Source organism: Oryctolagus cuniculus, chromosome 11 (genome assembly GCF_964237555.1).
Source record: "Oryctolagus cuniculus chromosome 11, mOryCun1.1, whole genome shotgun sequence".
NCBI classification, from domain to species: domain Eukaryota; kingdom Metazoa; phylum Chordata; class Mammalia; order Lagomorpha; family Leporidae; genus Oryctolagus; species Oryctolagus cuniculus.
Window position 1 is genome coordinate 118,046,017 of NC_091442.1, and position 13,257 is coordinate 118,059,273.

The 13,257-nt window shown below is 57.4% G+C and overlaps 1 protein-coding gene and 1 long non-coding RNA gene across 2 annotated transcripts; one reads left to right on the forward strand and one right to left on the reverse strand.

Annotated features, from left to right (window-relative positions):
* Positions 1-554: 554 nt before the first annotated feature.
* On the forward strand, positions 555-9,718 carry LOC127487692 (uncharacterized). Its single transcript, XR_011380305.1, has 5 exons — positions 555-1,969; positions 6,230-7,268; positions 7,660-8,762; positions 8,877-8,987; positions 9,402-9,718. It is a non-coding gene; the product is annotated as an uncharacterized lncRNA (long non-coding RNA).
* Positions 7,360-11,102, reverse strand: LOC138843028 (cytochrome P450 2D17-like). The gene is made up of 9 exons (XM_002721375.5): positions 10,908-11,102; positions 10,132-10,303; positions 9,713-9,865; positions 9,452-9,633; positions 8,970-9,146; positions 8,660-8,801; positions 8,264-8,451; positions 7,692-7,833; positions 7,360-7,604 (listed from the first exon to the last, which is right to left on the reverse strand). The coding sequence occupies exons 1-9, from the start codon at positions 11,094-11,096 to the stop codon at positions 7,426-7,428; spliced, it is 1,524 nt and encodes a 507-aa protein (XP_002721421.2). The 5' UTR covers positions 11,097-11,102; the 3' UTR covers positions 7,360-7,425.
* Positions 11,103-13,257: the final 2,155 nt, after the last annotated feature.

Here is a 13,257-nt window from a genome sequence, read left to right on the forward strand (position 1 = left end):
TGGCCGCGGTGGCCGTTGGAGGGTGAACAAACAGCAAAAGGAAGACCTTTCTCTCTGTCGCTCTCTCTCACTGTCCACTCTGCCTGTCAAAAAAAAAAAAAAAAAAAAGACATGGAGGATGGCTGAGTGCCAGTGTGTTAAGGAGATTGGACAGGGGGAAGATGGGAGAGACCCTGAAGGCATTTCAGAAGTGCTTGTGGGGGCCAGCTAATGGTGCAGTGGGTTAAGCTGCCTCCTCTGACATTGGCATCCCAGACCTGTTGCTGGATGGAGTCTCAGATGTTCAGCTTCCTACCTGGCTCCCTGCTAATGATGCACCTGGGAAAGCCTTTGGAAGTGACTCAAGTGCCTGGGCTCTGGTCACCACGTGGAGTTCCAGGCTCAGGTTTTGGCCTGGATGTGGCAGCCATTTGCAGAGAGAACCAGTGGATGGAAGATCTCTCTCTCTCTTTCTCTCTCTCTCTCTTAGTTTGTCTTTCAAATAAATAAATAATGCTTAGTATATTTTAAAAAGAGAAATACTTATGCCTGCCCCTTGTCTCACTGGCCCAGGGCTCTAGGAGGGCAGAATGGCTTTGGCGGACCTGCAAGGGGACCCTCCCCAAGACTGCTGCTCAGGACGTCCCTCAAATGTCCCCTCCACTCATTGCAGCATGCACTCCTGTTGTGGTCCGTGTGGTTCCAGGTACGGCTTGGCCTGCCTCTCCAAAGTGCACAAGATGTAAGCTAGGTGGTGTCCGCACGGAATGCCAGAGCAGTAGGAGCTTGGCTTCCCCTACCTAGTCACCCGGGAGGTCTCCCACTGCCTGTGATCCACTTGTGGCAGGGCTGGAGGCATTGCACACAGCCCTCCTCCCCCATCACCAGGGCAGGCCCCAAAGAAATGTGGGGTCAGAGCTCTTAGAGACAGGCCCCACGGGTCATTGCCTACTGAACCTCAGGGGCGGGACCATACAACTGCAGTCATGAGACCCCGACCCCAAGAGTGAAGCCTGCAAGAGCCTTGGGAAAACACAGGGCTGGGACTACCTGAGGCTTTGGGACCCAGATCCCAACCAGTGTTCCCAGGGACAGGCACAAGGAGTTAGGGAAAGCTATCCAGGGACTTTCAGACTTGAAGCTTCTCTGGTCGGTGCTGGCCTTACGGGGGGGCCTGCTACCACTTCCTGCTTTCTGTTCCTCCCTTCCAGATGGGGATTGTCTGTCCTGTGCCTGTCCCACCCTTGTGTGTTTAGCGGATAGCTGCACCCTCTTCTCCTGAACAAATGATTTGCTGGAACCGTTTACATTCCTCGCGAGGTTTTATTATAGCCACAGTTATCAGACTGGGCATCCCACTTGGCAATGGGCAGAGAGGAATCTCCTGGGGCGCCTTCCTTGGGGGAGACCCGGCCTGCTGTGGTGTTGTTGGTGTTGGGCAGGACCTCCTAGTGAAATGCTGAGCTGCTTCCAAGCTGTGCCTCCCTTCTCACAGCCAGGATTAGCCAAGTAAGCCATGGCGCTGGCCCCCAGATTCTGAAACATTTGAGACTTACCACAGGCTGGTCCTGTGGGAGTGCTGGGTTTCAGAAATGGGCCCATCCCCTAATGTCACTGCTCACCCAAGGGCTCTTCGAGAGGCTGGAGGCCGCCAGATGTCCTTAGTGTCTTTGCCCATAAGGGGGACTGAGTAGAAATCTCCCTAGGAAATTACTGTCCTGCCAGATTTGAACACATTTCCTGTCTTCTGCCTGTAAGAGCTGCCATTGAGAAACCGGATGCTACTCGAATTCTTAGAACACAGACGTTTTTGTTTTGCGCTCTGGAAGCTGCAGGTACTTACTACAAGACCCGGCAAGAGCAGGGGAGACCCACACTCCAAATGTGGCAAGGCTGCCGACCTGGATGTCGCCACAGGCACTGAGAGAGTGGAAGCTTCTCACTTGGCACTGCTGAGTCTTGGTGGACCCAGGGCTGGCATCCCAGGCAAGTCCAGATGAGCTTGGTGGCCTGCTTTGCTGGGAGGGGTGGAGTGGCGTGGGTGGGGACAGCCCAGATCCTGTGGGCAGGGCTGGGTCATGTGAATCTCCATCTGGGGCTTTACCCTCAGCATCTCGAGATGTGGGGACAAGGGAAGAAGGTGTATGCGTAGGAGCCATTGAATTCAGAGTAGCATGGCGTCTACTTGGCAGCTGCCAATGCGCCCAGGACCACAGAGGGGCAGAAGCACAGTCCCTGTCCTCAGAGGGGGCTCCAGGCCAGCCAGGGTCAGGGCCCCAGAAGTCAGAGCAGGCAGAGTGGACGTGGTGGCCACTGACCTTCTCACGGGTGGGGAGGACAGAGTGAGGAACACCAGTGGGTAGCAGGTCAAGGTCTAGACCTAGATCTCCTCCTCTGGGCACCCACTCCAGCCCCTTCTCCTCTGCCCTTTGTTGTGTGGACCCAGGTTAGCCCACGCCTCAAACAGAACTGAAGCCTCCAGGACTGACTCCCTGTCGTGGCCAAACCTGAAACCGCGCCTCTCAGAGCACTCAGTGGAGGGTCCTGGCTTGAACCCCAGACACAATCCCCTCCACTCCAGTCCTACCTGGATGTTTGTTTGCACTTGCTGTAGCAAAATGTCAGCGGCTTAGTGTGCTTTATCAGGGGAGAGACGCAGACTTGGTTCAGGATTCTGGTTGCTGGAGGGTTAAAGAGCTTGGTGCCGGCCTCCTGGTCCTGGCTGCATCACAGCATTGCAGAGACACAGAAGAACCTGGCCAGCAAGGAGAGGACCCCAGCGTGTGGGCTGGTCTTGCATGCAACACCCCACTCTCCGTAGAACTAAGCCACTCTCGACACCAGCACTGGTCCTCTCAGGACAGCTCCCCCAGTGACCCACCCACTGGCCGCTGTGTGCCCCAGCTCATTGTGCCACTCCTTCTCACATCCCCACCCTGGGAACCAACATCCGGGATGGAACTTTGAGGGACACAAAGCCTGGCACTGGCCTTGGGAGGCAGCACCTCCCTGGGCAGCAGCCTGGCCCCAATCATGCCTCGAGGGACGGGAGGTTCAGGGGGACCCACTCCAGTGAGCTCATGGGGCTGTCCAGGAAATGTTCTGGTGCTGGACGACTGAGCCCTGTGTATAACTGAGCCCTGTGTATAACTGAGCCCTGTGTATAACTGAGCCCTGTGTACTAGCTGAGTCCTGTGTACTAGCTGAGCCCTGTGTGCTGAGTCCTGTGTGCTGAGTCCTGTGTGCTAACTGAGTCCTGTGTACTAACTGAGCCCTGTGTACTAACTGAGCCCTGTGTATAACTGAGCCCTGTGTACTAACTGAGCCCTGGCCATTGTCTCCTTGTTCTCCAACATTTTGGGGGCGTTGTATAGGAAGTGAGGTAATAGATGTGATGGTGCTGGCTGGGCTGCTGGTCCCTGGTGTCTGGCGGGTAGAATCAGGCCTCCAGTGGGGGCCCCCAGGCTGGGTGCTGCCTCTCAGCACCTCCAGACCGAGAGGCCTCCTCTCAGCAGCCCATCTGGCCCCTGGCTCAGAATCCAGGCTTTTGAACTGCCTTTGTCTCCAACCTGGGCAGCAGAGCTTGGTCAGTGGTAGGCTCAGGATTTAGGACAGGTGCAGCTGTCAGGTTCTGAGCTCAAACGGCCAAGTGAGGGTGGATGGGGGTGAATGGAGAGTCTGCTGAGGTCCCAGCGCGGCCTGGAGTGGATGAGCCCCTGTGCAGTGCAGGGGCTGCCCAGCAGGTGCAGGATGCTCACACCCTCAGCCCTGCAGAGAAGTACTGGGACCTTGACCGGCTCCTGGGAGATGGCCTATGTGCTCAGGCTCATTCTTCCTGATAACAGGGTCTGTGCTCCTGGAGCCTCAGCCCCTGCTCAACAGCCTTTGCTCCCCATGTAACACACGGTGGGAACTTCTTACTGTACCCGTGTGACCTCGAGAGAGGCTGGAGGCTTGGCGGCCAGTGTCACTCACACTGCCACTCCAAGCCAACCAGACCGAACCCCAGTAAAACCCTCGGACGCCAAGGCTCAGTTTAGCTGCCCTGACTGTACTTGGGGCCCTGCATCTAGCCTAGAAGTTCAGACAGCCGCACCCACAGGGACGTGTGCCTGGGGAGCATATCCAGCTGCAGAGCCTCCAGCGTGCTGGCTGGTCCCGCCTGCAACACCCTGCTCTCTGCAGAACTCACTCACTCTGCCATACCAGAACTGGCCTGAGCCAGCTTCCCCCCACGACGCAGACCCTGGGAGACAGGGAGGATGCACAGGTGGTTGGGCTCCCGCTCCTCCTATGGGAGACTTGGGTTGAGTTCCAGCTCCTGACTCCATCCTTGGCCCAGGTCTAGCTATTGCAGGCATTTAGAGAGTGAACCAGTGCATGAGAGCTCTCAGTCTGTCTCCAGTCTCTGTCTCTCTGCCATTCAAATATTAAAACTACTCTTGGCCGGCGCCACGGCTCACTAGGCTAATCCTCCGCCTAGCAGCGCCGACACACCGGGTTCTAGTCCTGGTTGGGGCACCGGAGTCTGTCCCGGTTGCCCCTCTTCCAGGCCAGCTCTCTGCTGTGGCCAGGGAGTGCAGTGGAGGATGGCCCAGGTGCTTGGGCCCTGCACCCCATGGGAGACCAGGAGAAGCACCTGGCTCCTGCCATCGGATCGGCGCGGTGCTGCTGGTTGCAAAGCACCGGCCGCGGCGGCCATTGGAGGGTGAACCAATGGCAAAAAGGAAGACCTTTCTCTCTGTCTCTCTCTCTCACTGTCCATGCCTGCCTGTCAAAAAAAAAAAAAAAAAAAAAAAAAAAAAAAAAAAACAACAACAACTACTCTTACATGTTTCACACATGGTTGTGGGAAATTAAATCCCATCTGTGTGACTCTCCTGGGAGTGGACAAGTGGACCCTGTGCTGACTCTCTCCAGGACTCCTTCCCAGGCACCTCTGCTGATTTCAATCTGCCTACTTGTTTTAAAGATGTATTTTATTTACTTCAAAGGCAGAATTACAGATACAGAAGGACAGACAGAGAGAGACATCTTTCAACCATGGGTTCATTCCTCAAATGGCCACAGTGGCCCAGGAAGAAGCTCTAGGCCCCTGGCTTCAGGATGTCCCAGCCATGGCCATTGTGGCCATTTTGGGGAGGCACAAGCAGATGGAAGACCTCTCTCTCTCTCTCTCTCTCCTCTATCTCTGCATTTCACATAAATTAATCTTACACACACACACACACACACACACCCATCTACCCACTCAGCGCAAGTGTTTGGCCCTTCAGTAGGCACCAGTTAGAACACCTGAGCCCTGGACCGGAGTCCTGGACCCATGCCTCAGCTCCTGATTCCACTCCCTGCGAGTCCAGGCAAGGGGAGAAGTGGTGACGGCTCCTGTGATTGGGTTCTTGCCCCTCACCAGGTTGTCTGCAGAACAGCAAAGCCATGTGGAAAGGGCAGCCGAACCGGCCACCAGAGCCACCAGTCCCAACGCCAGGCTGCCCAGTGACTAAATCAACAGCTCATGTGCGCAGTTCACTTGTGCTCAAAGAAAACCATGGAAACGGCCAAGAAAAGAAGAACTTTGAGGGAACCACACTTTCACATAGTGACTGATGTAAGGTGTCAGCAGCCAGTCAGCTAGCAGCTTATACATGCAGAGTCTCAGATGGAGAATTCCAAACAGCTGGTTTAAGGGGAGTCACTGAGTGCAGAATAATGCAAAGAAATGATTCATTATGGAAACAAATGGTGAGCAAAGGATGGAAGGAAATTTAGAAGATTTATTTATTTGAGATGCAGAATGGCAGACACCTCACAATGCACACAGAATAAGAGAGAGAGAAAGAGAGAGAGAGAGAGAGAGAGAGAGGAAGGTCTTCCATCTGCTGCTGGTATAGTCCCCAAATGGCTTCAATAGACTGGTCTGGCCAGGCCAAATATGGACGCGGGACCTCCACCCAGGTCTCCCAGGAGAGTGGCAGGGCCCAGGTAGCTGTGCTGTCTTCTTCCACTGCCTTCCCAGGCACATCAGCAGGAAGTTGGAGCAGATGCCTAAGTCTGGGCTTGAAACTGCACTTCATTATGGGACGCTGGCATCGCAAGTGGCCGCCTGACCCACTGTGCCACAACGCCAACCCCTGGATGTAATTCTTACAAACCAGACAGAAATCGCTCAGCTGGAAAGCGCACTAAGTAAATCTTTATTAAAGATGACAGCAGTACTGACAGCTGCTAACGTGGATGCTTCTTTAGGAAGGCCTCAGAGCCCAGTCCATTGGAGTAGGAGTCCCTGCGCATGACTGCCCTCTAGTGGTGAGGTTCAAGACAGACCAGAACGCAGCCTGGAGGCTGCCCCGGGGTGGAAAGGAACTGATGTTTGATAAGTCCATTTTCAACCAATGAGAGTTGTGATGACAGCTGTGCCAGCTGCACACTAACAGTGTGGTAAGCCCGCCCTGAGTAATTTCAGATTGTGTGTCTCACTCCCTAACAAACACAGACACGTGACACGTTGAGTAAGAGCTGTAGGGGTGGCCTGACCAGTAAAAGTACCTATCAGATGGGGGAGTTGAACCGCTCACTTTAGTGACCCTGCACAGGCTTCAGGAAACACCCCTGTGGCCTTGGACTGCCCCTCCCAACCACAGGGCCCTCCCATGCCTGCAGCCTTGCCCACACCAGAGTTGATGCCTACCATGTTGCTTATTTGGGGCCCGGGGCTGTAGCATTTGACCTCTGTAGTGGGTTGCTGAGGCCTGGGTAACTGACAACAGTCACATGGGGGCTCGCGTCCACATGACTGACCCCCAACAAAACCCTGGACAGCAGACCCAGGGGAGCTGCCCTGGCTCCCAGCCTCTCTACACCTGTCAACATAACTGCTGGGAGCGCTAGGCTCTGTCTGGATGAGTCCCTTGGAGCGATTGGCTGGAGGCAAATATCTGGTCTTGGTAAGTGTGGGCCCATGTGCCTTTTAAGTCTTGCTGACTTCCATCTGTGTTCTTTGGATGGAATAATCTACAATGGTCAGGACGACGGCATTCCTAGTTCTGGGAGGGCTTCTAGCAAATCACAGAGCCTGAGGGAGGTCTGGGGACCCCACACTCTCTCCAGCCAGGGCCGGGGCTGACGCCCCACATCGCCCATGCATGCTGCATCTGCTCCCCAGACCCAGAGCCAAGATTGCTGCACGACCTTGGTCACCAACACACATCCAGAGTGCGGCCAATGGGGGACATGGCAAGATGTCCTCTGTGAGCATCGGGTCCCAGGTCTGAGATGCATCCAGGAGACAGGTAAGGCAGATGAGGCAGGGGTGGGTGGCTGAGCACCCATGACATCAGGGGCTCACCAGGGGCCAAGGGTGGACTCAGAAACCACAGGGGAGCCAGGAGACTGCTTTATTGTGCATCAGGGCCCTGCTGGGGGTGGGCTGGGGACTCGGTGCCCCCACTAGCGGGCCACAGCACACAGCTGGTAGGGGGCCGGGGTCACCAGGGTAGCAAAGATGCCGTGGTCGCTGGGCCGGGGCTGTCCCGCGGGCACCGAGAAGCTGAAGTGCTGCAGCAGGCAGGTGAAGAAGAGGAAGAGCTCCATGCGGGCCAGGGGCTCCCCGAGGCACGCGCGGCGGCCTGTGGGGGGTCAGGGGCTCAGTGAGCCTGGGCTGCATCCTCCCACTGTCCCCAGGGCCAGGGCCAGGAGCCGGGCACCCCATGCACCTGCGGAGAAAGACATGAAGGCCTCCTGCTTCACGAAGCGGCCCTGGGCGTCCAGGAAGTGTCCCGGGTGGAAGCGGAAGGGCTTCTCCCAGACGGCCTCGTCCTTCAGCACCGATGACAGGTTGGTGAACAGCACTGTGCCCTGGGCAGAGGATTTCTGTCCTGAGAGGGGCCTGGGCTGGGAGGACCTCAGACCCTACCCCATTCTCAGGGCCCAGGCCTGACCTGCACCCACCTGGACTCTTTCAAGGAGCCCTCAGCCCAAGTACTGCTCAGCTACGTCAGAGCCAAGTGTGACACCAGCCATGGCACCCCTGATGCTGCCTGTCCCTGCAGGCACTTCCTAGGACATGTGGTGGCACATCTTAGTTTGTCTTCCCCATGCTCCCGAGGCTCTGTGTGGACACAAGGGTCCTGGCTCTGCTCTGCACCCACCCCACCCAGCCTGGGCTGGTCAGCACCTTGGGCATGGAGGGCTGGGTGGCCTGGGCTCCATCCACTCACTGTAGGAGGACGTGCTGGGGCCACCAGTGGGCAAGGGTGCTGAGCCGGGATGAGGGGGCCCGGCCTACCTTGGGGATGAGGAAGCCCTGCACTTTAGTGTCCCGTGATGTCATGTGCGGTGTGCCCAGTGGGCCGATGTCTGCGAAGCGCTGCACCTCGTGAAGCACGGCAGTGGTGTAGGGCATGCGTGCCTGGTCCCCCATCTCTGGTTGCTGCGCCGGGCCTATGACCTCATCTATCTCCTGTTGGACACGGCCTGGACAGACAAGCGTCCCCATAGCAAGTCAGTTCCCTTTGAGCTGAGCACAGACTCTGCTGCCTCCTGTGCTGTGCCTGTGCCCACATACAAGGAGGTCACAGGAGGCAGAGCCAACCAGTGCTTGGGGCCACAGGTGTGGCTCAGGGGACTGCCTGCTCTTCCCTCACCCAGCCCCGCCCTCCACAGCTGCCCCCAGCTGGCTCACGCTGCACTTCCGGGTACAGGATCATGAGCAGGAGTGCCCAGACCAGTGTGGCCGACGTGGACACCGTCCCCGCAATAAACAGTTCACCAATCACCGAGTAGAGGTTCTCATCACTGAAGCTGCTGTCAGGGTTCCCCTTGGCCTGGGTGGGGAGAGAGCGTGGGCTCAGGGGCAGAGGGAGGAGGCCCCAAATGACCACATTTTCTCTACTTGGCAGCCCGAGTCCTAGACCGTTGTGTGGCACCCAGGTACCCCCAGGACACGCGGGGCCTCACCGTCCCTGCCCTCGCCCTTCCATTCATCTTCTCACCTTCTCCACCTCGGCCAGGTAGGCGTCTGTCATGTCTCGGGGTGGCTGGGTGGGGTCCCGTGTCATCCTGTGCTCGGTCACTAGCTCATCCACCAGGCCCCAAAATTCCTTGTTCTCAGAGAAGACCTTGTCCACCAAGCCCGGGATGCGCAGGAGCACGGGGACCACGTTCAGCACCTGCTCAGAGGAGTGTGGGATCTTCCTGTGCTCGGGGCTCACCTGGACTAGCCCCCTCCAGGTGGACCCAGTGACCTGCTCTGCCCCTGCTCTTCTGGGATGTGGAAGAACACAGATAAAGTCCACCAATGCTGTGCTGCGTGGCTCCCAAGGCCCACAGGACGCACGGCTCCCTCACCCTTGTGTGGGGGCTTTTTTGGGGCCTGCCCATGCTGGGGTCTGGGATGTCCCAGCTCCACGTCTTTGCTCTCACAGTGGCCGCTCCAGGAAGGCCCTGCCCCACCCCCATGGAGGCAAATCCTCACCCTCAGTGTCTGAGCCCGCACCGAGGGCAGGAAGACCTTTTTCTTCTCGAGCAAGGTCTTGGTCAGGTCCAGCAGCCTGACGAATCGCGGGTCATCGTACTCGAAGCGGCGACCAAAGGTGAGCGAGGCGATCACGTTGCCCACGGCTTTGTTCAGCAGCGCGTTGGGGCTAAAGGGGCGTCCTGCGGATTGAGGTACGGTCAGGGGTCGCCCCTGGCTCCCCGTCCCTTGCCCGCCTGCGTGCCTCGGCCCGTCACCCACCAGCGTGGTCAGCGAAGGCAGCGCAGAGGCAGGCGGCCTCCCCAGTCACCCACTGCTCCAGCGACTTCTTGCCCAGGCCGAAGTTGCGCAGCGTGGACACGGAGAAGCGGCGCTGCTCGCGCCACGCAGGGCCGTAGCGGGCAAAGACCACTCCTAGAGGTGGGGCGGTGTTGTCGACATGGTCAGTTGGTCTTGCCACGCCCCTGTCCATGTCTCCTTCATATTCCCTGAGAAGGGTGCCCTCCCCAGCAAATCTCTTGGTCGCCTAGGGCCACACTGGTTCCTTCTCCAGCCTCCATTCCTGGGCTGTCATTGGGCTCTTCCTTGCCTCACATCCAGGTCACCGCCCCGTTATCACTTGTCCTGACCAGTCATCCTCCCCTCTGCCCCCCCAGACCTCATTTCCCACTGCTCCTTGCCTTGGGAGTGTGGCGCGAAGCCCCGGTGGCTGAAAATGGGCATGGGCGGGCGGTCCGCAGTGTCCTCGCTGCAGGTCACCAGCGCCTTGCGCACGGCTGCCAGCCCGTTGAGCACGACCGCCGGCGTCCAGGCCAGCTGCAGGCTGAACACGTCCCCGTAGCGGCACCGCAGCTGCAGAGCCAGGGTCAGGGCACTGGTCACGCCAGGGCCTCCCGCCACTGCCTGTCCACCACTGTCACCACACAAGCCTGGGGGCCCCAGAACCCCCAGTAGGAGCCAAGGCAAACAGATCTGCACTCTCCACTCCTCCTGGAGCGTCTGACCCTGGCCGGGACCATGCAAGGACCACTGGAACGGTGGGCAGCTGCCCTCAACACCCAGCTTACAGAGGAAGAAGCCAAGGTTCACACACAGAGCCGAGCCCTGGCCCCACGGGGGCAAAAGATGTGACCCACGTCCCTGCACCTTTCTGCACGCCTGTCTCTTGTTTTGAACCTGACCCTGCTGCCCACCTCCAAGACCTGTCCCTCTGATGAAACCAAAAGGGGCTTGGGGTCTACAGATCCTGTGGGCGGTCGACCTGCACCCACACCTGCTACGCAGGCCACCCCACCAGCAGGGTCCCCAGTGTCTTCTAGCCTGTACAGTGCTTCCCCACAGGACGCCCCTCCCACCTCCCCTCCTCACCCTGCTCTTGTCCCCCCTGGGGTCACCCCCCCCCACTGTCTGCTGCATGGAGCCCAGGTCCTCTCTGCCTACACCACCCCTCTCTCACCTGGTGGAAACTCCTCCGAGGGTCCTGGAAGTCCACCTGCAGCAGGTTGCCCAGGCCTGGCAGTGCCATGGGGCCTGGTGGGTAGCGTGCGGCCCAGCGCTGGCGCAGGTGCATCAGGTCCACCAGAAGCAGGAAGATGGCCACGGCCATGGTCAGGGACACCAAGATGTCTCCCATCAGGAGCCCCATGGCTGTCCTGTTGATCTCTGGCTCCTCTGGTCACAGCTGCTGCCCCTGGTTCCCAAGGCACTAGGGACCAGGCAGGATGCTCTAAGCACACCCTCTGTGCTCCCAGGTGCAGACCGTTTCTTTAATAAGGGAGCCAACTGCTGTGTTGTCCATGTTTTTTCAGGTTGCACGCAGTGGCCAGTGTGGTCAGGTTCTCAGGCAGCCACAGAGGTCCTTGCCCCTCCTGTCCTCCTCATGGGCGTACCCCTGGCGTGGTGCTGCTGTCAATGCGTTCTGAGAAGAAGCACGGTGGGGGCAATAGGTGCTGATTCACCACACAGACACCGGGAGTTGAGTGAAAGGGAGCTAGAGGCGAGCAGTCCACTACTTGTTTATTTCAGCTGGTACCTCAGCTTATATAGCTGAGGCAGCCAATACGGTCAAGGGGCGGTTTATGCCCTAACCAATCACTGCCTGTTGCCAGGCAGGCTCTTTTGCCAGGTGGGTTCCAAAGCCATCCCTGAATAACTGACACTCGCTTGCCAGCGGCCATCTTGGCATGGCCTTCTCATTCCTCCACATTTCCCCCTTTTTGTTTATTTTTGAGCAATGGGAGGCATGATCCTTGGCCATACCACTGTTGACTCTGTTTCCATGTGGTCTCCTCATGTGGTTGTCCGCCAGGGGATCTTACCTGTCGTTGACTAACCAGCCCTCAAAATGGGAGACCACAGGAGTGCTTGCTCAGATGGGGGTAGGAATGAAGAACAACGGTAATCAGGAATGGCGTGACCGCACACAGGCTGTTCGATTGGCTGACAGAGCTAGTGGGGTATAAACAGTAACGGATGTGGCTGTGGGCCACATCCTCAGGGCAGGATGATAGGGCAGGTGCGTCTGCTAACAAGGTGGACTCTCAGTCTTGTTCAGCTGGTTCTGGTTGGCTGTTGCAGGCTTGATGTTTCTGGCTGCTACCCAAATGGGCTGTCCCGCATCCTCTGGAAAGACACAAGCATATCGTTGGCCCTTGGTTAGCAGAAGCCTTTTTACGAGTGTTGGAATCCAGGACCTGAATTTTGCGTCCGCTCCTACATTAACGTTAGGCAAACATGCGGGTGGGATGGGGTCTAGCAGCTGCCCTGAGAGCCTGTGGTGCCTGGAGACGGCCACAAATGTGGGGATCCTCACTTGGTGTGGATGGGATGACCTCGCATGGGTTATTACCTCGAGGTCGTCTAAGTTCAACCACGGGTATTTGGGGGGTGGCTGACCAGGCATTGCTGCATTGTCTGCTGTCATATCATTTTCACTGTCAGAGCTCTCTCTCCCTAAGTCATCAACTGTTGCCTGTGAGGCAGTGGCCTGGAGTGACAGGCTCTTTTCACTCACAGATTCATTATGTTTGGTAATCTGTGTGGTCTTCTGACAGGTGGTATGTATCCCATGTTTGAGTGCTTAAGAGCGGCATGCCACGCCAACTCTAGCCAAAGGAAAGATACCCACAGCACTGCTACCATAACAAAACCAATGTTTAGCACCTCAGCAGCTGATGGCATTCTGCAGGTGTTCCCTACGTTAGATGAACAGACAGCGGTGTGTCAGATCATAAGTATGTCCTGTGCTTAGTGGGGGACTTCCTTGATTCATTAGGTCAAGGCCGAATGCCTACACGGTGTCTCTGAGTATCACTTCTCTCAAGTGAGGGAAGATAACTTAGTTCCGAAATCTGGGATGATCAGTCCCTTATGGGAATTCGCCGACGAACCGAAAGTAAAAGGAGCCGAGAAGCGGTGTTACGCTTCTGGGTGGTGTGTGCCTAACCTGGGGTCACTTCGACCGAGGACAAGGACAAGGAAAGGGGCATAGGAGGGGGTTCTGTGCTCCCCCTCACAGAACTGAACAGCACACAAAACAGTGAGGGGCCTACTTGCTGAAATCAAGGGGGACCTCGCCGAGTCCATCATGCTGTCTCTCTTTCAGCCACATTGGGTGCCAGATGTTGCTGTGGATTCGTTCTGAGAGGAGGAGCATGGTGGGGGCAAGAGGAGCAGAGTCACGACACAGACACCAGGAGTTGGGTGAAAGTGGGCCAGAGGTGAGCATCTCAAAGACTCGTTTATTTCAGTTGGTGCAGCTGCTTATATAGCCAAGGCAGCCAATCCGGTCAAGGGGCAGTTTATGC

Bases quoted from the DNA above. Each gene is read 5' to 3' on its own strand.
- LOC138843028 (XM_002721375.5), bottom strand. From the start codon at position 11,096: ATGGGGCTCCTGATGGGAGACATCTTGGTGTCCCTGACCATGGCCGTG. The intron at 9,866-10,131 runs GCAAGGAGCAGT...CCCCACCTCTAG, and splicing joins CTTCGCGCCACACTCCCAAG to GAGTGGTCTTTGCCCGCTAC. The intron at 9,147-9,451 runs GTGAGGATTTGC...TCCTCTGAGCAG, and splicing joins TGCGGGCTCAGACACTGAGG to GTGCTGAACGTGGTCCCCGT.